At 36.4% G+C, this 26,684-nt stretch overlaps 1 protein-coding gene across 5 annotated transcripts in view; it reads right to left on the minus strand.

Annotated features, from left to right (window-relative positions):
• The window catches only part of SLC44A5 (solute carrier family 44 member 5), a 471,551-nt gene that overhangs the window by 173,819 nt on the left and 271,048 nt on the right, over positions 1-26,684 (minus strand). For 3 of the 5 annotated variants that reach the window (XM_064372514.1, XM_064372515.1, XM_064372513.1), the window contains one exon: positions 22,728-22,766. The exons of the other annotated variants lie outside the window; for them this stretch is intronic. In XM_064372514.1, the coding sequence (XP_064228584.1) occupies positions 22,728-22,766 (39 nt within the window). The remainder of the gene's footprint in view (positions 1-22,727; positions 22,767-26,684) is intronic. 5 annotated transcript variants of the gene reach the window in all.

A 26,684-nucleotide genomic window follows, 5' to 3' on the forward strand; every position in this document is an offset into this window, starting at 1 on the left:
CATTTGTATCAAGGCATTTCTTTGCTTCCTTTTTTATTTCTTCTTGACTACTGATAATCAATTACCCATTGGTTATTCATTAGCATGTTAATTTCCACATATTTGAATATTTTCTGACATTTGTTCTTTTATGATTTCTAGTTTCGTACCATTGTGAGCAGAAAAGATACTTGCTATGATTTCAATTCTCTTAAATTTAAGACCCCTTTCATGACCTAAAATATGATCTATCTTGGAGAATGTTTAATGAGTCCTTGAAAAGAGTGTGCATTCTAATTTTGTTAGACTACATGTTCTTTAGATGTCTGTTAGATCCATTTGATCTAAAGTATAAAGCAAGTCCAGTGTTTCCTTACTAACATTCTATCTAGATGATTTGTCCATTGTTGAAAGTGGCATATTGAAGTCACATAATATTATTGCATCACAGTCTATCTTTCCCTCAGTTCATTTAATAATTGCCTTATATATTTAGGTGCTCTGATGTTGGGTGCATATATATTTACAATTTGCATATCCTCTTGATAAATTGGCCCCTTATTATATCTTTGTCTCTTTTTAAAGTTTGTAACTTAAAGTCTATTTTGCCTGATATAAACATAGCTACCCCTGCTTTCATTTAGTTTCTGTTAGCATGGATATCTTTTTCTACCTTTTCACTTTCAGTCTATGTACATCCTTACTAGTAAAATAAGTCTCTTGTAGGCAGTATATAGTTGAGTCTTATTTTTTTTTTAACCCAGTCAGTCATTCTGTCTTTTGATTGGATAATTTAATCTATTTACATTCAATGAATTATTAATAGGTAAAGATTTACTATTGCCATTTTAAAGTTTGTTTTATAGATTGTTTCTCTTTTGACTTATTTGTGGTTTGGTGATTTTCTGTGGTGGTATGCTTTGAATCTTTCCATTTTGTGAAACTACTGTAGGTTTTTAATTTGTGGTTACCATGAAACTTATATAAAATATCTTAGGCTGTTTTGTCATCTTAATTCTAATTGCATACAAAAATTCTATATTTATACTCATCCCCTATATTTTATGATATCGATGTCAAAATTTACACTTTTTTGTGGTTTGTACTCCTCAACAATTTATTGTATCTACAGTTGTTGTTAATAGTTTTGTGTTTTAACCTTCATATTAGAGATAAAATTGCTTTACACACACCCCTTACAATATCAGAGTACTTGGAATGTGATTATGTATTACAAATTTGATTGACTTTCGTAATCTTGTGTTTTATGTTGTTAATTAGCAGTCTTTCATATTAGCTTAAATAATTTTCATTAGAAACTCCTATTAAGAAAGCTTAGTGGTGATTAATTTTCTTTGCTTTTGTTTGCCTGGAAAAGTTTTTGTGTTCCTCATTTCTGAAGGACAGCTTTGCCAGATAATATTCTTACTTGGCAATTATTTCCCCTCAGTTCTATGAATATATCATCCTACTCTCTCCTTGCCTGCAGGGCTTTTGCTAAGAAATCTGCTGACAGATGTATTGGAACTTACTGGTATGTGGTATGTCTTTTGTCTTTTGCTGCTTTCAGAATTATTTGTCTATGATTTTTGAAGATTTTATTATGATATGTCTTGGTGAGGTCCTCTTTGGTTTGAATTTGATTGCAGAGCTCTAAGCTTCTGTATTAGACCATTCTTGTATTGCTACAAAGAAATACATGAGACTGGGTAATTTATAAAGAAAAAAATTTATCATTACTGCAGGCTGTACAGGAAGCATGCTGCTGGTACCTGCTCAGCTTCTGGGGAGGCCTCAAGAAACTTAAAATCACGGTGGAAGGTGAAGGGACAACAGGCACATTACATGGCCAGAGCAGGAGCAAGACAGAGTAAGGGGGTGGTGCTAAACACTTTTAAATAACCAGACCTCATGAGAAACCACTCACTATCATGAGAACAGTAACAAGAGGAATGATGCTAAACCATTCATGAGATATGCCCTATTATCCAATCATCTCCCACCAGGCCCCACCTCAACATTGGAGAATACAATTAATCATTAGATTTTGGTGGGAACACAGATTCAAACCATATCAACTTCCTATACCTGGATGTTTTCCCAAGATGTAAGAAATTTTCACTCAATAGTTCCTCAAAAATGCTTTGTTGGCCGTTTCTCTCTCTTCTCCTTCTAAATACCTACTATGTAAAGTTTAGTTCTCTTGATGGTTTCCTGTAACTCCCATAGGCCTTCTTCATTCTTTTTTATTCTTTTTTCTTTTTGTTGCTTTGACTGGATAATTTCCAATGCCATGTCATGAAGCTCACTGATTCTTTATTATGTTTCATGAAGCCTGCTACTGAAGTCTTCTATTAATTTTTTTTTTAGTTCACTTATTGTACTTTTATCTCTAGGATTTTTATTTTTTATAATTATTTCTATTTTTGTCAAACTTTATTATTTTGTTCATGAATTGTAGCTTTTGATTTATATTTAAAGTAATTGTTGACAAGTTAGGATTTTGTGTTGCCATTTTGTTCATTGTTTTATGAAGGTTATGTGGTTCCTCTATCCTTTGTTTCCTTCTTCTCTTGCTATCTTTCTTTGACATTTGAATAACACAGAGTTTTATTTTTTAAACTTGCATTTTAAGTTCAGAGGTACATGTGTAGGATATGCAGATTACATAGGTAGATGTTTGTCAAGGGGGTTTGCCATACAGATTATTTCATCAGCCAGATTTTTTTTTCTTTTTTCTTTATACTTTAAGTTCTAGGATACATGTGCAGATGCCATATTTTAAGCCTAGTATTCACTAGTTATTTTTCCTGATATTCTCCTTCCTCCAACCCTCTACCCTCTGGTAGGCCCCAGTGTACATTATTCTCCTCTATGTGTCCAAGTGTTCTCATCATTTAGCTCCCACTTATACGTAAGAACAAGTGGTATCTGGTTTTCTGTTCCTGCATTAGTTTGCTAAGGATGATGGCCTCTAGCTCCATCCATGTTTCCTCAAAGATCTAGAAACAGAAATGCCACTCAACCCAGCAATCTTGTTACTGGGTATATACCCAAAGGAATGTAAATCATTTATTATAAAGATACATGCACATGTATGTTCATTGCAGCATTATTCACAATAACAAAGACATGAAATCAACCTAAATGCTCAACAATGATAGACTGGATAAAGAAAATGTGGTAAATATACACCATAGAATACTATGCATCCATAAAAACTGGCATCATGTTCTTGTTCTCTTTATTTGTAGTTTATTAACATTTTGTAATGGTGTGCTTCGTTCTTTTCACATCCTGTTTTGTATATCTACTAGAGGTATTTTCCTCTATGGTTACCAGGAGGGTTAAATGTATATCTTATAGTTATAACAATCTATTTTAAGCTGATAGCAACTTCAATCACATGTAAATCTCTATACTTCTACTTCAACACTCTCACCTGTGTGCTATTGAGATCACACTTTATATTTTTTGTGAATGAATACAAAATAAAAAGATATATTCATTCACAAATATTGTATTATAGTTATTTCTAATACTTTTTTATCTTTTATACTAGAATCAAAAGTTATTTACATATCACCATTAAAGTATTAGAATATTCTGAATTTGACTATATATTTTCCTTTACCAGTTTTATTCCTTCATGTGTTTTCATATTTTTGCTTAATATCACTTCATTTCAACTTAAAGAATTCCTTTTAACATTTCTTGTAAGGCAGATCTGGTGGTGATGAAGTCCCTCAGCTTTTGTTTATTTGAGAATGTTTTCATCTCTCCCTTTCTGAAAGAAAACTTCTCCAGGTGTAGTATTCCTGGATTTTTGTTTTTTTTTCAGCATTTTAAATATTTTCAGCATTTTAAATATATCAACCCATACTCTCCTAGCTTGCAAGATTTCTGTTAAGAAACCCATTGGCAATCTCATTAAAGTTCTCTTGTGTGTGATGAGTCACTGTTCTCTTGCTGCTTTCACAATTTTCCTTTTGTGTGACTTTTGACAATTTGAATAGAATAAGCCTCAGAAAATTCTTTTAGTTGACCTTTCTTGGTGACCTTTAAGCTTTATTAATCTGTAGTCCCAGATTGCTGTCAAGGTTTGGGAAGAAATGCATTCTTATAATGCATTTGTTTGTTTGTTTGTTGTGTGATGTACCATAGGCTCTGTATGCTTTTTTCACTCTTTTTCATTCTTTCTTCTTTTCGTTCCTCTAACTGGCTAATTTCAAATGAGCTATCTTTGAGTTTGCTGATTCTTCTGCATGATTAAGTCTGCTATTTATGCTATCTTTTGAATTTTTTGGTTCTGTCATTGTATTTTTCAGCTCCTAGGTTTGTGTTTGGTTATTTTTACGGTTTTTGTTTCTTATGAAACTCCTAATTGTGTTAATGCTCCATTTTTGTGATTTTTAAAAATTATCTATCTATGTTATCTTACATCCCATTGAGCCACTTAAAGATGATTATTTTGAATTCTTCGTCAGATAATTTGTAGATCATCATTTCTCCGGGGTCAGTTACTAGAGCTTTGTTAGTTTCCTTAGGTGGTATTGTGTTTGCCTGATTCTTTGTAATCAGGTAGCCTTACATTGGTATCTGAGCATTTGAAGAGATAAACACCTCTTCCAGTCTTTATGGACTATTTTCAGCAGGTAAATACCTTCTCCTGTTAAGTCCCCAGGATAATGGGATTGCCTCTGTTTCAGCTGAGTGAAGTTGAAGCTAGGTCACATAGTTCTTGCTGGGTCCACAGTGGGATTGGGATCTGTGATTGGTAGGTCTGTTATTGGGGGCTCAGGCAGGCATGTCTCCCATGGGGTCCCTAGGCAGATGGGACTGTCTCTGACACCTTGGTCAGTAAAGCTGGAATTGAGACAAGGATCACACGCTTCAGGATCCACAGTTGGATCTGCAGAAGATGGACTTATTACAGATTTGTGGACAGGTGTGGCTCCTGCTGGGTCACTCCTGTTGCATTATTCATCAGACAGGACTGCTCCTGGATCATAGCTGAGAGGAGCTGGTCATGTACTGCTTTAGAGTCTATAGTCAGGACCAATGTCAGCAGGCCTGTTACCTGAAGCAGGGACAGATGTGGCTTCTTGTGTCTGTTGGTGGATGGTGCTGGTGGCAGGACTAAGGCCAAATGGGGCTGCAGCAGAGTTCATAGGGGGATGGAGCTATTTCCAGGTCTGTAGCCAAGATCACTATCAGTGAGCCTGCCACAGGGGCACAGGCCTGCCTTCTCAAAACAGCTGTCCTCAGTCTTGGAGTTTACCAAAGCTTGCAATCACTTACTTGGATCCCATTGCTTCCACAAAGGCATTTTCCCAAAAATGGTTGCCAAATTATTGTTGAAGTTGGGGGAATATGAATAGGAGACCTCCTATTCCACCAGATTGCTAATGTCACCCCTGTATTGCATTTTTATACCACATTCTCTATGGCTAAAAAATACATTGATTGTTTTTCAAAAAAAGCATTTAACTGTTTCTAAACATTTAATATATAGCTAATGATTTTTTGTCAATATTTATTGAGGCTGGCCTCACATCACTAGGCCAGGTATTAGAAAAACATATCAATATTACTGAGAAATTTGCTTTAATCAGAATTATCTAACAAAGCAACCAATCAAGAAAAAAAACCACTCACAAGTATCACATTTAACAAGATCATCTGACCAATAAATACAAAGTTCTTGTCATAATCACTGACTTGAGTTAATTATACTTGTCCCTTGATGTCCACAGGGGATTGTTTCTAGAACCTTTCCCATATAACAAAATCCACAGATGCTCAAGTTCTGCAGTTGACTCTGCAAAATGCATGAATACAAAAAGCCTGCCCTCTATATCTGTGGGTTCTGCATTCCACAAATCCTGTATTTTTGATCCACAGTTGGTTAAATCTGCAGGTGCAGAACCCATGAACACCAAGGGCTGACTGTTTATGTTAAGTAGGTACTTAACCAATACACTTCGGCTTTGACTTAGGTGGCATTGACTCAATATTTCTAGAAGATATGCTTGTAAAGTCTCCTTTAATATATACCTTTATATTATAACAATGAAACTGATTTGGCTCTGTCTGTTTAAAATGTGCATGCACACACACACACACACACAGACACACACACACACACACCCATATTCAAATTTGTATTTCAAATCTTGGTGGTCTGAAGCATATTCTAATAAATGTCTATTATTGTCAGGGGGAATGCTTTCTTGAGGCATATGCAACTATGAGAATGTTCTGCATGTTTACTGTTATCACTTTCGCCACAATCTATTCAAGAACATGGAATTTTATGTATAAAACATTAAGCGTACTAACCAATTAAATATATATTAAAATGTATCAACTTCATTAAAGTCCAACAGAAATTTTCCTACCAAGCATACATCTCTCTTATTTTTCTGGTTTTATGGAAGACATCCAAAGAAAGTGAAAATTGATTCATTCTCTCTTTCTTATATATTTTTAAAGGACAGGTTCTCACTCTGTCATCCAGGCTGAAATTCAGTGCCATAATCCATAACTCACTTCAGCCGTCAATTCCTAGGCTAAGAGAATCTTCCTGCCTCAGCCTCCTGAGTAGCTATGACTACTGGTACACACTACTACACTTGGGTATTTTATTTTTCTTTTTAATTATTGAAGAGACAGGGATTTGTTTTATTGCCCAGGCTGGTCTCAAAATCCTGGCCTCAGCTATCCTCCTGCTTCAGTCTCCGAAAGTGCTGGGATTACTGGTGTGAGCCACTGCTCCTGGTTTCTTCTTACTACTTACATAGTTTCATGCAAAATAAAGAATCTACTCCATATTATATCAGAGAAATTTAAAAATAATGTTATATGCTGTATTTTTATTTTTAAGGATGATTAAAACTTTTAGGAGTTCCTGAGGTAAGGAGAAGAAAGAATGCATGTTCTTTTCAGTGCAATGACAAAATTAAGATGATAGCAGTGATTCATGAGAGATACATTCCATAAAAATGTCATGATGGAAATTTCATGTTGATAGAATATTATTTCATTTGGGAAAAAAAAATGTAAATGTCCCCAAATAGAGGTTGATTTTTAGTTTCATAGCAATACTTAGGCGCACAGTTAAATGTTTGTTTAAAATAAAAATCAGAATGTATTAAATCTGTTTTGACATTTTCTATTAAATGTGGTTCTTCTGTTTCTTCAATATAAAAATAAAAACTTTTTTAAATAACTGAAGATGGTAGTTAAGTTTGTAAACGAAGAAAAAGTAAAACCTCACCAAAAGAAAAAACGAAGATCAAACAGTTTAATCAATTACCAGGTTTCCAGTTGAAGTTTTCCCATTGCTTGGCCTTATCACTTACTGCTTTCAGCTCTTCTCTGGCCCCAATCACAGATTACCATGTATGCAATCCAGTTTTCTCAGAAGGCTCTATGCCATCAAGATACTATTTATTTATGTTTAAAAATAAAATTATTTGAATAGGTTAGGCTTTTCCACTAAGGGTGGTTCTGACTGAGCTAAGAACTCCCTTCAATAAATGAGAAAATTATGTTCCTCATCCTCCATCCTCTGGCCTGGAACCTGACGAAGAATGTCAAGCTCCCAAAACTAATATTATAGACTATCCTTTAGTTCTAGGAGAAAATACAAAATTTGCTTTTTTTTTTGTACACGTACGCTGTAAGATAAACTTATACCTAGCTACATATAAAAGTAACTATTTTAGAAAGAAGAATATCAATTTAATGATTTGTTTATTGAAATTTTTTCCAGTTAAAACAATTTCTTCCACTTCAAACTGCTTTATAACTTCTTTCAACTCCTTAACTGTTGAGACAGACTCAGGCTTGGGTAGCATCATATTGATCAGAATATTTCCAACCACAGTTTTCTGTTGCAAACATGGCCAGTAGTGTGTGTATACAAATACCTAGAGGTGACCTCTTCCATGCAATTTATGTAGAATTAGTATTTTGGACCTCTTAACTTTGTACTAAAATGCTCTGCTCCCACCCCAAAGAGCAGCAAACTAAAAACTGATAAAATGACAAAGAGAATGAGACAAATAGATAGAGACTCTTGTTAATATGCAAGTATGTATCCTGAAGCTCTAATTAGGAAAAATAAGGAAGAATTAGGGTTAATTTTGCAATAATAAGTCATTCTTGCTATCTGTTTATAAAAGCTAAAGGACATCTGTTAATATTTTTTAAGTTTTCTGGGGAAATTTAAGAATATTATAAAACCCTAGTTACATCTAAAACCCTCAAATTGAGGTTAAAGGGCAAAAGAGCATGATACTGAAGGAGCACACATTCTAAGACCTGGGTCTAGTCTTGGCCCAGCACTAACAATCTGAGTGACCTGGGGAAAGTTCTTTAAACTCTGAGTGTCAACTTTCTTGTCTTTAAAACAAAGGGACTGAAGATGATCCTTAAGGTTCTTTCTGGCTCTAAACTTCTGGCTTTTAATAGGTTCTGCATAAATGTTTGTTGAATAAAAATGCCCAGAACTGCGAAAGATCAAGAGATAATAGCTATAGAATGCAGCCTCTCCAGGCTATTTTGATTCAAAAACTGAGAGTAGAGAAGACTCAATGAACTACAAAGTCAGTCTCAAAGGCTGTAGGGAGAAGACAAGTAACAAAATTCCTGGAGCACAAACCGGAGCATTCCTAGCAGAGATTATTATATACAGGTTGTACTCAAAACATTCAACAAAAACTCACAAGTATATGATGTCCTGCAGGATCAAACAGGAAACTGAATATCATCAAAGAGAGTAACTTTGATACAGAATCAGAGTGGGTATATGGTAGGCTAATGAGAAGAATCAGGGATGTCAGAGAGATGGAGAAAATTAGGAACGAGAGAAAAATGCAATTTCCTGGTTTAAGTAGTAGTAAAACTATGCATTTAATACATCTCTACTGACTGTAGTTTGTCCCTACAAACTCCTTAATAACATGATCAATCTGATTGGTTGCATGAAACAACATGCATGTGCTACAGGGAAGACCTAAACTAAGAAGCATATTAAGAAAGAGGAGTACAGAGAAGGATTGGGACTATGCTCTCATCTCATACAAAGAAATCTGTTTTCCTATTGGGTTTGGTAGCTAAAAAGCAAATAAAGGGGCTGGACTCCAGTTTTATCAGATACTTCAAACTTCATGCTCCATTTCTCCATCCCTCTATGTAAGCAAGGATGTGTCAATGAGAAATTATATGTTCACCCCATTTGCTAAGACAGGAAATTAAAAGTTTATTTTTAATTAAAAACAAGATATAAAGTATTTTTAAAATAGAAAACATTATGCAGTTTGTTTCCAATTGTTACTGTGCTTATCTGCACAAGTTACTTAACTTATCTGTGCCTCAGTTTCCTCATCTATAAAATAGGAGAAATAGAACCAACCTCAAAGGGGTTTTAGGCATATTGAGTTAACATATGTAAAGCAATAAAAATAGTGTCCAACCAATAGTAAGTGCTGTAAAATAACTATTTTTACTGTTATTTTTGTGGTCACATCAACATATCTAAAACCTAAGTAGCTTTCTACAGAGCATAATATTCAGCCTTTCTTGATTATCAAGAAAACTTTAAAAATTAAAAAATTAAAAAATCAAAAAATGAACATCAATGGAAGAATAAAATCAGATCTATCCCAGAGTAGGCACTTTACCTATTTTTAATAATTTTAATTTAAATTTAATTTTAAACATTTAAAGAATGTTTAAAATAATTGTAATAATTTTAAAGAGATAGAGAGTCTAAACTATTTCCAGCTGATCAATAAAAGATACGTTCATTTCAACTACTTTAAACTAACCTATCAAAAGCTAAAATGAAGGCCCACCTATTTAAAAGTGTGAGGAGATTAAATGTATTTTTTATTTAGTTCAACCTTCTAAAGGCTGTTTTTCGCACAGGTGAAGAACAGTTAATTGCAATACTTTATGCTAAGAGGTAGTTCATCCTACCAGAAAGAAAAAGCCAGATTGGACTGACATGGTATATAAAAGCTCCAAGGTGGCTAGGTGGGGTGGCTCAGGTCTGTGATTGTAACTCTTTGGGAGGCCAAGGTGGGCGGATCATTTGTAGCCAGGAGTTCGAGATCAGCCTGGCCAACACGGTGAAACCTTGTCTCTACTAAAAATACAAAAATTAGCGGGCGTGGTGGTGTGCACCCATAATTCCAGTTACTCAGGAGGCTGAGGCAGGAGAATTGCTTGATCTTGTAAAGCGGAAGCTGCAGCGAGCTGAGATCATGCCACAGCACTCTAACCTGGGCAAGAGTGAGACTTGTCTCAAAAAAAAAAAAAAAAAGCTCCAGGTAAGGAAAGAGCTTTTTCCCAGTGAGTCAGACACCAAATACATATAAAATGTTTTGCCTAAATAAATTTGTCCTTTTTTTTTTTTTTTGAGATGGAGTTTTGCTCTGTCACCCAGGCTAGAGGGCAAGGGCGTGATCTCGGCTTACTGCAACCTCCCCCTCCTGGGTTCAAGTGATTCTCCTGTCTCAGCCTCCCGAGTAGCTGGGATTACAGGTGCCCACCACCACTCCTGGCTAATTTTTGTATATTTAGTAGAGACAGGGTTTCACCATGTTGACCAAGCTGGTCTTGAACTCCTGACCTCAGGTGATCCACCTGCCTCGGCCTCCCAAACCTTTTTTTTTTAAATTTACATTTGCTCCCCCAAGATGCCTTTAGGTTTTTTAAAATTTCTATATTGAGTCAAACCTGTTTTAGCAATAATTTTTAATTGTTACAACTCTAGCTAATGCTTATATCGAGGTTGAAAGGAAAAAAAACAGAGTAAGATTATAAGAGAATATTTTAATCTTGACATTCTGACACTGAAGATATTCAACATAAAATACAATTTTACCCAAGCAAAATGAGATTAGGTGGAAATCATCATGACAAAATAAAACCAGCAATTCTAAAGATATATACATATAGTGAAGTGGATTTTTTCTTTTTAAAAGTTAGTTGAACACTGCTAAAATGCACTAAAGAATGACATATTATCAGTAACCCTGAAACCTGCAAAAATTGACCTTGGAAGAAATGAAACCTTTAGAGATGTTATTAACAGAAAATAGAATTGACATTAGCAAAACTTTTCATGGTAATGTTACTGACCAAAAATTGATAAAATAATTATATCTTTCTTTAAAATTTGACATTGGAAAATTATATCAGGGAGAAAAAATGACCACAAAAATATTTAATGAAATAGCTATGGCTGTTAAAACAATGTAGATAAAACATAATCACTAAAACAAACCATTATTTTAAAATTGACACAGAAAACATTTAGTCCAATTATATTTAGTAGAATAAAAAAGAATAAAACCATAGTTTAACATTGCTATATAAAAAAATTGAGGAATCAAAGCCATAGCTTTTACTTCAAAAAATAAAAGAACTCTTTATTGACCTAAATTCATTGATGATGATATAAATCTGATTATTGGTATTTAGCAACAGAGTCAAAATATCCTCAGGTCAGCATTTAAATTAATTCAAAATGTCAGAATCAAGAAAAATATATAGAAGATGACTGACTAGATGCAGCTGGGAAAGGCCTCTCTCACCAACAGAAACCAAAATGTAGAGTAAACCATCATACTTTGAAAACAAGCTTTTGAGAGAAAACACCAAAAATTGATAGGGCGGTAACAGACACTGTGGCTGAAGAGGGAGGAAGCTGGGAAGCCTGCATGGAGTCACTGAGCACCAAGGCCAGCTCCTGGCCCTCAACAGGTCCTAAGGAAGGGGTGAGTAAAGGAGCTCCAAGGCACCACACCCCCCACAACAAACCTCTCGGATCCTAGAGACAAGGGATCCCATGACCCCACAGACATTTGAATTGGCAGAAGAAACATCTCAGAGACCAGACAGAGGCAGAGATTGAACCTGCATGGAGCCCTAAAGGTTTCAAGGTGGCACATGGTGCAGCTGCAACAAAACGTGACTGCAGGCATTCATCCCACAGGGCTCTCCATTCTTGCTCTGAGTGACTATAGCTCCTGCTGACTGCTAGGTGAGGAGAGAGCAGGGCTGCCTTGCCTGAAGGAGCAGGGCACATCCGATCCACATGCTGCCTTGTCCACCCGTCCCTCCTAGGACAACCTGCCTGGCCACTCCTGCAGTTCGTTGCCCACAGCACAGCCTACACTGCCCAACTGGAGTGTTTTGCCAGCTGCCTGGGAGCAGTTAAACTCCCCCAGCACAGCCAGCACTCAACTCCAAGGGTTCAGAGGACAAAATTACTGGCCCAGTCCGTATCCACCAGAATTCAAGTACACGACCCAGAGACATCAAGCTGAGATCTGTGGCCTGAACTCAAGTAGGGGAGGAGCCCCCACTCTCAGAACAGAGGAGAGTATGGCATGGGTTCATGTGGTGGAATGGGAGCTGGTTATCCCTCCCTCCACTAGACCAGTCCAAGGAGCCCTGCAGCCTGGAACATTTTGGAACAGCCAAGTGACCTGAGCACAGGAGGCTTAGGACAAATCTAGCTGCTTAGGCCTGTTGTTAGTGGGGCATCAGAGGGAGACCCAGCAGAAGGAGAGCAAGCTGGGCAGCCCCCACAATCATCCTCTTGGCTAAAATCCCTGGCCATAGTCAACACACAAGCTGAACACCTGTGGTACCACCGCCCTGCCTCAGGATCCTCCACTCTTGGCTCACTGAATCACCAGACTACCTGCAGACATACCCCACAACCTGGTTGGACTCTGCCAGGCTTAGGGACCAGTAGGTCTCCAGGGAATTGTGGGTCTCCTGGTGACCTCTCACCTAAGGGAGTGGAGAACGTAGCTCACCAAAGCTCCTCTTGGTGCTAAGAAAATGCAGGCATGATGCCAGTAATTGCAGGGGACTCCACTAAGGCCTGGGGACAAACTGGGTGAGGAAGTCATCTTTTGCTTCCCATCTCCCCTCCCCAGAGCACTTTTACACATGCATTGGAACACACAAGAGGCCTGTTGCTAAGAACCTATCTGCCAGCCCTGACTCTTAAGCACCATCTACTGGATTGTAGCCCAAATCACACCAGCAAGCAAAAACACATCTCTTCAGCATGCAATACCTGGGAAACCCATGCAGGACCCACGCAGGAAAGGATTCACACTAAGGAACTCTACAGAGCCTTGGCCCTCTAAAAACACACAGAAATGAAGCCAATCAACTATACACAACATGCACCACAGTCAAACCCAACAAAGAATATAAAAACAAAAAGTCCCATACAAATGACAGCAATTTCCAAAAGAAATACTAGCCCCTCATATGCGAAGGAATCAGTGAAAGAATTCTAGCAATTCAAAAAGTCAGAGTGTTTCCTTATCTCTAAAGGATTGCACTATCTCTCCAGCAATGAATCCTAAACATATTGAAATGTCTGAAACAATTGGCATTGAATTCAGAATATGGATGGCCAAGAAAGCTCAATGAGATTCAAGAGAAAATTAAAACTTGATCCAAAGAAGCCAGGAAAGACAACAGAGCCATTTTAAGAAAGAACCAAATTGAACTTCTGGAATTGAGAATTTCACTACAGAAATTTCAAAATACAGTTGCAAGTCTTAATAACAGATTAGACCAAGCTGAGGAAAGAATTTAAGGGCTTTAAGATCAGTCCTCCAAATCAACTGAGTCAGAAAAAAAAAATAAGAATAATTTAAAAATGGACAAAGCCTCTGAGAAATATGGAATGACATACAGACTACACTTGTGACTCACTGGCATTTCTGAGAAAGAAGAGAGAGCAAGCAACTTGTAAAATATATTTGAGGATATAATCTACAACAATTTTCCCAATTTTGCTAAACAGGTTCATATGCAAATTCAAGAAATTCAGAGAACCTCTGTGAAACATTATACAAGGTGACCTTTGTCAAGACACATAATCATCAGAATTTTCAAAGTCAACATGAAAAGAAATCTTAAAAGCAACTATAGAAAAGGGTCATATCACTTACAAAGGGAAGTCCATCAGGTGAACAGTGGACTTCTCAGCAGAAACCTTACAAGCCAGAATAGACCTGGAGGCCTATTTTTAGCATTTTTGAAGACAAGAAATTCCAATCAAATATTTTGTATCTCACCAAACTAAGTTTCATAACAGAAGGAGAAAGGAAATTTTTTCCAATCAAGCAATCACTAAGAAAATTCATTACCACTAGACTAGTTTTATAAGGGACCCTTAAAGGAGTTCTAAACATGGAAATAAAAGAATAATACTTGCTACCACAAAAACACATAAGTATATAGCCCACAACTACACAGTTGAGACGACAAAGTATCCTGCTAACAACATCACAACAGGGTCAAAACCTCACATATCAGTATTAACCTTGAATATAAATGGCCTCAACTCCCCACTAAAGGCATAGAGTGGCAAATTGGATTTAAAAAAAAAAGACACAACCTTCCACTGTCTTCAAGAGATTCACAGCCAAATTCCACCAGATGTATAAAGAAGAGCTGGTACCAATTTTACTGAAACTATTCCAAAAAAGTCAAGGAGAGCAGACTGCTCCCTAATTCATATCATATCCCATATCATGTATAACAACATCTACAGGCTCATTGCTTCTGAATGACTTTTGGGATAGAAAAATATCTATCAAATAAACAGAAAATATAAACGAGTAGGCATGGCTATTCTTACATGAGATAAAACCGGGTTTAAACTAATAACAGGGAAAAAAAAAGACAAAAAAGGTATTACACAATGATAAAGAATTCATTTTAACGAAAGAGACTTATTTATCCTAAATATATATGCACTCAACATTGGAGCACTCAGATTCAGAAAACATGTACTTCTAGACTTACAGAAAGACTTAAACAGCCAATAATAATGAGGAAGCTTCAATATCCTACTAAGAGTGTAAGATCATCGAGGCAGAAAACTAACAAAGAAATTCTGCACTAAAATTAAATTCTTGACCAACTGGACCTAAAAGACATCTACAGGATACTACCCAACAACCACAGAATATATATTCTTCTCATCTGCACGTGGAATATAATCTAAGATCAACCACATTCTTGGCCATAAAGAAAGTCTCAATAAATTTTAAAAAACTGAAATCATACCAGACATATTCTCAGACGGCAGTGGAATAAAAATAGGTATCAATACCAAGAAAAACCACACAACTACATAAAAACTAAGCAACTTGCTTGTGAATGACTTTTGGGTAAACAACAAAATTAATGAAATAAAAAATTCTTTGAAATAAATGAGAAGAGAGATACAACATAGCAAAATCTCTGGGATGCAGCAAAAGCAGTGTTAAGAGGAAAGTTTATAGCACTAAACATCTATATCGAGAAGTTAGAAAAATCTCAAATTAACAATCTAATATCGCACATAGAGGAACTAGAAAAACAGGAAAAACTAATCCCAAAGCTGGTAGAAGAAAACAAATTACTAAAATCAGAGGAGAACTAGTTATATTGAAATGCCAAAATTCATAAAAATGGATCAACAAAACAAAAAATTGGTTCTTTGAAAGAATAAACAAATAATGTCAATAGACTACCAGCTAGATTAACAAAGAAAAAAAGAGAGAAGATCCAAATGAGCACAATCACCAATGACAATGGTGACATTACAACCAATCCCATAGAAATACGAAAGATCCTCAGAGACTATTAAGAATACATCTGTATACACAAACTAGAAAATCTAGAGGAAATGGGTAAATTCATAATCTCCCAAGATTGAATCAGGAAGAAATTGAAACCCTGAAAAGACCAGTAATGAAATCTGAAGTAGGCCAGTGCCATTCTGATACCAAAATCTGGCAAAGACACAACAGACAAAGAAACCTCCAGGCCAGTATCTTTGATGAACTTAGACACAAAAATTTTTAACAAGAAAAATGAGCAAATCAAATCCACTAGCACATTAATAAGTTAATTCATCCTGATCAATTAGGCTTTATTCCTGGGATGCAAGGTTGGTTCAACATACATGAATCAATAAATGTGACTCACCATCAACAGAATTAAAAACAAAGACCACATAATCATACCATATAATCATCTCAATAAAAAAAAAGCTTTTGATAAAATCCAACATCCCTTGATGATAAAAACTTTTTTTTTCTTCAAATGCCCACAAAAGTAGGCATTAAAGGAACATACCTCAAAATAATGAGCAATTTATGAAAAACCTGTAGGCAACATCATACTAAAAAAGCAAAAACTGGAAGCATTTCCCTTGAGCAACTGGAACAAGACAAGGATGCTCACTCTCACCACTCCTATTCAGCATAGTACTGGAAGTCCTAGCTAGAGCAATCAAGTGAGAGAAAAAAATAAAATAGATCTAAATAGGAAAAGAAGAAGTCAAATTGTCTCTCTCCACTGAAGATACAACTACATACTAGAAAACCCTAAAGATTTTGCTGAAAGACCCCTAAACATGATAAAGGACTTCAGTAAAGTTTTAGGAGACAAAATCAATGTACAAAAACTAGTAGCATTTCTGTACACCAGTAACATTCAAGCTGATAGCCAAGTCAAGAATACAATCCCATTTACAATAGCCAAAAATAAAGTAAAATACCTAGGAATACATTTAACCAATGTGGTAAAAGAGACAACTACAAGGAGAACTACCAAACACTGCTGAAAGAAATCATAGATGATACAATCAAATGGGGAAAAAATTCCTTGCACATAGATTGGAAGAATCAATATTGTTTAAATGGCCAAACTGCCCAAAGCAATATACAGATTCTACATTATGCCTATCAAGCTACCAACATCATTTTTTACAGAATTAGAAAAAAACTAATCTAAAATTTATATAAAACCAAAAAAAAGAGCCCAAATAGCCAAAACATCCGAAGCAAAAAGAACAAAATTGACATCACATTACCCAGCTTCAAACACATTACATTACCCAATTTCAAACTATACTATAAGGCTACAGTAATCAAAACAGCATGGTACTGGTTTAAAAACACACATATAATCCAATGGAAGAGAACAGAGAATTCAAAAACAAAGCTGCACACCTACAATCAACTGAACTTCAACAAAGCCAACAATAATAAGCAATGAGGAAATGACTCCCTGTTCAATAAATGGTGCTGGGATAATTGGCTATCAATATGCAAAAGAAAGAAACTAGAGCTCCTACCTATCACCATATATAAAATTTAACTCATGATGGATTAAAGATTTAAATGTAAGACTTCAAACTATAAAAATACTAGAACACCACCTAAAAAATACCCTTCTAAACATTGGTCTTGGCAAAGAATTTAGAACTAAGTCTGCAAAAGCAATTGTAACAAAAAAACAAAATTAAGACAGTCACTATGGCTCACACTTGTAATCCCAGCACTTTGGGAGGCCAAGATGGGTAGATTGCTTGATTCTGGAAGTTTGAGACCAGCCTGAGCAACATAATTAGCCACGCATCATGGTGCAGAGCCCCAACTACTCAGAATACTGAGATGGAAGGATCACCTGAGCCTGGGAAGGTCTAAGCTACAGTGAGCCATGATCACACCACCGCATTTCAGCCTGAGTAACAGAATGAGACCCTGTCTCAAAAAAAAAAAAAAAATGGACAAGTGGGACCTAATTAAACTAAAGGGTTTCTGCACAGCAAGGGAAACTATCAAGGGTAAACAGACAACCTACAGAATGGGATAAAATAATAGTAGCACACTATGCACCCAATAAAGATCTAATATCCAGAATCTATAAGGAACTTAACAAAACAAGTGAAAACCAAATAACTCCATTAATAGGTGGGCAAAGAACATGAACAGATATTTCTCAAAAGAATATATACAAGTGGCCAAGAAACAAATGAAAAACTGTTCCACGTTATACATCATTAGAGAAATGCAAATCAAAACCACAATGCAATACAATCTCACACTAGTGAGAGTGGTCATTATTAAAAAGCCAAAAAATAACAGATGTTGGTAAGTACACAGAGAAAAGGGAACTCTTTATGCTGTTGGTAGGAATGTAAATGAGTTCAGTTACTGTAGAAAGCAGTTTGGAGATTTCTCAAAGTAAAAATAGAACTACCATTCAACCTAGCAATACCATTGCTTGGTATATATCCAAAGGAAAAGAAATTTTTCTACCAAAAAGACACCTGCACTCGTACATTTATTGTAGCAGGACTTACAATAGCAAAGATATGGAATCAACCTAGGTGCCCATCAATGGTGGACTGGATAAAGAAACTGTGGCACATATACACAGGGAATACACAGCCATAAAAAGAAAGAAATCGGCTGGGCATGGTAGCTCACGCCTGTAATCCCAGCACTCTGGGAGGCCAAAGTGGGAGGATAACCTGAGGTCGGGAGTTCAAGACCAGCCTGATCAACATGGAGAAACCCCATGTCTAATAAAATTACAAAATTAGCTGGGTATGGTGGCACATGCCTGTAATCACACAGACTCAGAAGGCTGAGGCAGGAGAATCACTGGAACCCAGGAGGCGGAGGTTGCAGTGAGCTGAGATCACACCATTGCACTCCAGCCTGGGCAACAAGAGTGAAACTTGAAAGAAAGAGAGAAAGAGAGAGAGAGAAAGAAAGACAGGAAGGAAGGAAGGAGGGAGGGAGGGAGGGAGAGAGGGAGGGAGGAAGGAAGGAAAGATAGAAAGAAAGGAAGGAGGAAGGAAGGAAAGATTCTTTGAAGCAATGTGGTTGTAGGTGGAGGCCATCATCCTAAGTTAATTGGTGTAGAAACAGAAAACCAAACACTGCATATTTTCACTTAAAAGTGGGAGCTAAACATTGGGTACATACAGTCATAAAGATGTGAACAATAGGCACCGGAGACTGTAAGAGGGGAGTGAAGATGGGGACAACAACCTATTGGGTACTCTACTCCCTATCTGGGTGACAGGTGCTACCTCAATGGCCTACCCCAAACCTTCACATCATGTGATATACTCTTGCCACAAACCTGCACACGTACTCTCTGAATCTAAAATAAAATTTGAAATTTAAAGAATAAGACAGAAAAATATCTAAACACTGTCTTCATTGTCTCACATGTCATGTAAATCTTTGCCTAAAAAAGCTGGAAAGTCACCTTAGCTTTCTTTGACTTGGCTAAGGAAGTGTTATTTGAAGAATTATTTTGAAACAAGTATTAATATCTCATTTAAAAAGACTCTTTGTATACATACACATAGCCCATACATATATATACATACAACAATGTAATCATGTTTCATATTATTACAAAGAATCAAAAACTGTCTCTTCTTTATCTTGTATACTCTAAAGTAACATATTTTTATGTTTGGTTATATTTTTATAACCATAAATAAAAATTTTGACATGTCAGAATCAAACTGGTGGGGTCAAAATAGCCAGTATCTAAAATGGCATACTGCACATTAGGCTAATACATTTGTTCTTGTGCTTTGATATTTATGTACTATAAATTAGATAAAATATAATAAATGAAAAAAGTAATATTAAGTCATTAGTATTGTTCTGTGAGCATTTTAAATAGCAGCTGGTTATTTATTTGCTCACTTCACTACTTGATTTTGAAAATAGGAACTGTAATTATAAACAGATTCATCTGATTATATTGTGGAGAATAGACCAGAATAGGTCAAAGCTGAAGATAAAAATTAGTTAGGAGGTATCTAACTGAGAAAGAACAGTGGTTTGAATGAAGCAATTTACTGGAGATGGTGAGAGGTGACACCCTTATTAGAGAAAGGAAGATAGACACAAGAGCAGATTTGGTGGGATATAAAGTTGAATAAATAAGTCCAGGGCAAGAAAGAGCAATCAGGGCTAGAGATGTAAATCTAGGACTTAACAGCACATTCATGGTATTTAAAACTATGGTATCAGATAAAATTAATTAGGAAAGTCAGAGAAAATGCATCCTGGGCGCTCTCCAACACCCAGACTTTAAGTGTGAGCAATTGGGCAAAGGAGGAGAGATCAGAGAGACAGGAGGAAATCCAGGAAAGTGTGATATCATGGAAACAGAAGAAAGTGTTTAAAAAAGAAGAGTGGCTAACCATGCTAAATGCTGCTGAGAGACAGTAGGGCAAAGAAGAGAATTCTGTAATGGAAGAGCAAGATACAGGTCTATGGAAATGATAAGAAATTGTTTCATGAATTAATGCAGATACAATTCCAGTTGGAGTGGGTTTATGAGAGAACGGGAGAAAAGTGGCATTAGTGCCAACAGTTCTTTTGAGTTTTAGCATGATGAAAGGGTTAATTGAACATTTTTTAAAAATAAATTTCGCACAGGCTATATTAAGACACATTTCATTTAAGCAAGAGAGAGAGGGGACAACTGCAAGAGCAAAGTCTTTGAAGAGGCAGTGCTGATAGAGGTACTATGAGCCTTGGAAAGGATGAGGACAACCCTTCCCTGTAACAGAAGAGGAGGTGGAGCATATGGGGACAAGCCACTGGCTTTTCTGGGCCTCAGCTTCTTTGGAACAGAAGGCTGTTGAAGAATGTTTCCTATGGGTTAACCTCAATAATACTCCAATTCTCCCAAGCTTACCCACATTGTCAGCACAGTTAAGCTTTCTTTACCACCAGGCTCTTAAAAAGAAGTATAAATGTGAAGTGAATGAACCAAAAAGAAAAGACAAAAATGGCATCATCCACCCAATCGAAATGCCAGGCCTGTTTACCCACTCACCCCTGATTACAGAGTTCACCTCAGATCTCAGGATCTGAGAGTGTTTCCCTCTGCTAAGATGCACTTTTAGTGGCTGCGAAACTAACAGTTCCTCCTGGGGCATGACTCAGCAGAGTTATCCCATTACTGCCTTCTCTGGGAGAATGGAAGTGGCATAGTACAATATCCTATGTTGAACTTTTTCTCTTTCTTTTACTTCTGTCCATCCAAGCAGAAGCAGCATTCAGTGGTACTTCTCTCCTTAGCCTACTTTATACCAGAAGTGGAGTGTTTTTTCCTCATTGGCTCATTTATCTCAAAAACCTTGTCAGAAAGATAAGGGTTTTATTTTAGGCCTAATTCTTCATTCTAAGTGAGAAGACGAGGTATATGAATAAAAACATAACTCAGATCATACTGAGCAAAAAAAAACATTATTTTGACCCATGATACATTTTTTTTTTTTTTTTTTTGAGTCGGAGTTTCGCTCTTGTTACCCAGGCTGGAGTGCAATGGCGCGATCTCAGCTCACTGCAACCTCCGCCTCCTGGGTTCAGGCAATTCTCCTGCCTCAGCCTCCTGAGTAGCTGGGATTACAGGCACGTGCTACTATACCCAGCTAATTTTTTGTATTTTTAGTAGAGACGGGGTTTCACCATATTGACCAGGATGGTCTCGATCTCTTGACCTCGTGATCCACCTGCCTCAGCCTCCCAAAGTGCTGTGATTACAGGCTTGAGCCACCGCGCCTGGCCCCCATGATACATTTTTAAGCAGAATAATTCAGATTTCCGATGGCACAAAAAGACTTGACTTCTACTATGTTTTAAAGTAAGAAAATAAATCTGCTGATGCATTTTTTACCTTTTTATATTAATCCCTAAGATTAGAAAATTACGAATGGAAATTTATAAAACAGCCTCTACAAAAGATTACATTACCTACCTTTCTACCTTACATGATCATATATAATTAAATAACAAAGTCTATATGAAGGAATTTTGAAACTGTAAAATGCTATCTGAGAACAAACAGTAGCATCTAAGTAGGTAAAATTAAAATATATGAGAGTCAATGAATGGGTTTTGAGAACAGAGGCAGGGAAGTACATGTATGATCATATTTTCTTACATTTATTTATTTAATTGACAAACAATAATTGTGTATCTTTATGGGGTACAGTGTGATGTTTTGCTCTATGCATACATTGTAGAAAGATTAAGTTAAGCTGATTGACATATCCATCACCTCGCTATGGTGATCACAGTTAATAATAATGTATTGCATATTTTAAAATTGCTAATAGAATAGACTTTAAACATTCTCACCACATATATAATAATATTTTAAACTGAGGATTGGGAATCGAAGTAATGTTGGAAGTCACAGCATAAAAGTACTTATTTGTGTATCTCAGGGGCAATAATGAGATTGCACAAAGGAAGAGAAATTCTTGAAGCCAGTGCTGCTGAAATGTTTATTTGCACATGAATCACCTGAGAATCTTCTGAAGGTACAGATTCTGATTCAGTAAGTCTGGGGTGGGACTTGAGATGCTGCATTTCTAACTCCCAGGTCCTACTCACGCTGCTGGTCTACAGACCACACTTTGAGTAGCAAGGCTCAACTCTATGGGGCTAAGGAGAGAGCTGGCTGTCAGAAAAAGAAGACTGAATAATACACTCAGGGTGTCATGAAAGCTGGAGAGTGAAGGTCTTTATTGGAAAGAGATTTGAACAAGACTCACATATGTCAAAGTCACAAACTGAGCTGAAAGGAGGGAAAGAAGACAAGATGTGTGGGGTGAGCTGCGGTACAAAACATCAGTAGCTGCATGATGCTTTTCCTGGGAAATTCATTTACAACTCCAAAAAGAGTGAACCCTTTCAGGAAAGAGAAACCAGACAGTTGAAAGAAGGATCCAAAAGAGCTTCAGTCAGCAATTATTCTTTATCAACCAAATGTTTAGGTATTCCTAGATTTTAAAAGAATCACATATTTCTCAACAGATAGACTGTCATGAAAGATTCTTAGCACTTAATACTCAGACTATGACTTACCAAAGTCCTCTTCCTCAGAGGGGGTGTCTGCTGGTTCTTCTAGGAAAAAGCAGAAAAGGCAAAAAAACATTTGTAGGGATTGATGACTCTGAGGCTCTATACACAACTCTCCCTATCCTAAAAAAATCTTAGTCTTTAGAGTAACACACAGAATAACATAAGGGCAGTTGGACTGGTTGAATTAATTCTTTATACACAAAGCCACCAATAATGAACATTTATTCTTAAGAAGTTACCAAAAAGAAATAATAATTCCTAAAGGTACTGGAGTTAAGAGATTTGGGGATGGTAAAATAAAGCTGTTAATTCTTCCATTTGCATCTGTGACTTGTAAAATGTAGGTGATATGTACAGACTTGAAAAATTCATTACCAAGAAATGAGGCATTATGTTTACTTTCACTTTCTGTACCTGCTTAAACTTCAGAAGCCACATTAGTTATGAAAAACTTAATATGCATTAAATACCCTTTATTACATGCAGAATAGTCAGTGTAGACTAGGGAAAAGAGATATATTTTGAATTCAGCAGTCCCACTGTAATCACATTATGTGTGGCCTTTAGCTTAACAGAAGCTCCCATGTGATAACTATGAATGACTCTATTCAATTTGCAAGGTACAAATTATGGTAATTTTGTGGAGTGGGGAGGTGGCACGTGCCATAATGAACAATGACAGCATCCTAATGCTTCAAGTGTCACATACGTTAAACAAAAACACTAACACTTTCTATGAACACCCCATTCTCTCCCCATTCTCTGGTGCTTTATCAGACTTGCCAACTCATTAATTAGAGCTATTGAAAAGAATTCCCTCTATAGACCTCATGGGCAGAAATTACAATGCTTGGTCTCCCCACTGATTTCTCATCAGTTGGACTAACAGTAGTAAATCACTGAGAATCAGAGTTGGGATAAAGATTCCAGGGAAAAGGAACATTTGTAAATTGTGTTCCCTTAGGAAAAATAATAATGATAATTAAAATAGAAACCAACTTTTGAACACTTACTATGCACCAGGTGCCATGTTTCATTTATGCTATCTCTCATTTAATATTCACAACAAGCCTTGCAGTAGTTACAATAATCAGTTCTTTTCTAAAAATGAGAAGCCAAGATTCTCAGAGGCAAGGTGAACTTTTGGGTGTAAACTTCGTTTAAAGTCACACTGCTAGTAAGTGGCGAACCTGGAATTCAAACTTAAGTCTGTGTGTCCCAGAGTCCATTTGTAATCAATACAACTACTAGCCTTTGGTAATATCAAATGTATCAGAAAAGTAAAGATTATTCACAATGTTTGTAATATTATTTACATTCCAAATGTTCATTGGAGGTGTGGATATTCCCCACCACCAAACACATACCTTTAAAACTAGCAATGGTGGCCCACATTCATTAGGACTGTAAGCATTATTAGGGACATATAGGTTTCAGACTTACCATTTGAAAAGCTAAATGAAGTGCCTAAAATATCATAAAATGGACATCTCTCACTGATTTTGTTAAAATTGTGTGTATGAGCAAGTATTGGTGCCTGAGAGGTATAATAAGATGTCAAGATCCAATATAGATGACTTTATTCCTGGTCCTGGGCCCTAAATGACTGAATTTGCCTTTAATGTCCCAAATACGTTAAAAAACAACAACAACAAAATTCAAGGTCCATGGTTATCTTAAAAGGTTATATGTCATAACACATTTTTTATCATACACTTCTAATAAAATTTTAGCTTATATAATAACGGTGGTCAGCCTCTGCCTCCATCCCTATACTCCAATTTTCTCCAACTTTCTTTGCTATATATACTAGTAAATGCCACCTGCAGACCCAGTCCCATTTGGAACCAGTGCTGTGCATGGCGGGAAGCATATCAGTAATCTCAGTCCCTGCCAATGAGAGGAGAAGGGAAATGGGAGTTACTATAATGTAGGTGCTTCACAGATGTAGTTAAATCCTCATGACAACTGTACACTGTGTCATATACCCCATTTTACAGATATGAAAACTGAAACTAAGATGGTGAAAATATTTGACCAAGGTTGTACCTTGTCATTGGTTAAGGAACAAACAAAGCAAAGAAAGAAAGCAGGATCTAGGCGGTCTTCATCTCCCAGGCTAAATTCCACACAGTATAGTTGTGACTCCTCTTCCTCAATTTTGCATAATGAGTCAAAAAAAGCAAAGTTCATATTTTGGTGTGATCAGATTACAAGATGATTGAACCTGCTTTCTGTATCAGCTTATGTCTTTTTCAAAAGTTGTTTGGGAGAACATTCGTATCTTATGCAGGCTGCGTTGTGGTGTCTGCATAAGATACCAAAGCCATGCTATTTTGACCCTGACAACAGCTGGGAAGACTGAAATCTAATGTGGACATGCACCCTGCCTGCTTACATGGAGTATAGTAAATGTAGAATGAAGTTTCAGACTAAGAGCCAAAAGACTTAAACTTTCCAGTTTTATTGCTGGGCCTTTTACTCTACTTTATTCCCTTTTGTCTTTCTTGCTTGGAAGGTCTGTTCAGGGGAATGAGGATTGATAGGAGATGGTGGTGGAGGAGGGGTAACAAAGAGTGGAACTCATTGATGTGCGAGTCATGTTCCTATCGTGTCAGCCTGAGATCTTATTAAAAAGAAGCAAGACCCTAGACCCACAATCAAGCATAGCATCACTAATGATGGATCAACTAGATGTTTCTCCTGATTGAGGCAATAGAGTTTATATGGCATACCTAGCTAGGATGTATTCTGGCTCAAAATATTCAATAGGAGCCACCACCAATGATTTAGATTTAATCTAACCTACACATAGGCAATAAAGAAGATAAATAAACTAAATGACATCACTGAAAAGGAACTAAACAAATCCAGAAAGTGAGATATTCCGCAGGGCAACAGGTCAGTATCAGAGGAAAAATGGAATGTGCTAATCAAAAGAGACTTCAGGGGCATAACCACTAGATGCAAGGTCTGGCCCTGGATTAGAACCTGATTTGGATGGAATGCTGTAGCGAAAGAAGACAATTGGGGCAATCTGAATATAGAATGAATATTAGCTAATTTTAACATTTATTATATTGGAAAGATGGAAACTCTTAACAGAAAAAAAAGCAGGTAACAAAAAGCACATAAAAGCAAAATCTCATTATTGTACAAAAATTGTTTATCTGGAAGGAAATATAATAAAGATTATATCAGTGGTGATTAAAGTATGTTGCTTCATTTAGTTAAATTTAACTTCAATGTTTTGACTTTCTGTAATGCATGTAAAATTGCTTTTATAAGCAATCTACAGATCATTTTATAAAAAAGACACCTGCACTCATGTTTCTTGCAGAACTCTTCATAATACAAAAATTATTGAATCAACCTGTGTTCAACAACAGTAGGACAGATAAAGAAAATGTGGTACATATACCACCATGGAATACTATGCAGCTGTTAAAAAGAATGAAATCATGTCCTTTGCAGCAACATGGGTGAAGCTAGAGATCATTCATTATCCAAAGTGAATCAGCACAGAAACAGAAAATTAAGCACCGCATTTTCTCACTTACAAGTGGGAGCTAAACAAAGTGAACATACGGACGTAAAGATGAAAACAATAGACACCGAGGACTCTAAGAAAGGAGAGGAAAGGATATGGATACAAGGGTTGAAAATCAACATATTAGGTACTATGTTCACTATTTGGGTGATGGGTTCCATAGAAGTCCAAAACCCAGAGTTATGCAATATACTCACATAACAAACCTGCATATGTATCCCTGAATCTGTAATTTATAAAACCTGCTCTTATAGTAATAAAAATTAATTAAAAATAATTGTTTTTAAATGGAAGTGTATGGGTCCTTCTAACAAAGCCCATTTTTTAGTACCCAGAATACATAACTAGTAGGTAGAATTTTCAAGAATCAAACCCAAAGGTGGTGCATTTTTAAGAATGACTTTAACTTC

Source organism: Aotus nancymaae, unplaced genomic scaffold (assembly GCF_030222135.1).
Source record: "Aotus nancymaae isolate 86718 unplaced genomic scaffold, 86718_ANA_hifiasm-v0.15.2.pri h1tg000007l, whole genome shotgun sequence".
Lineage (NCBI taxonomy): Eukaryota > Metazoa > Chordata > Mammalia > Primates > Aotidae > Aotus > Aotus nancymaae.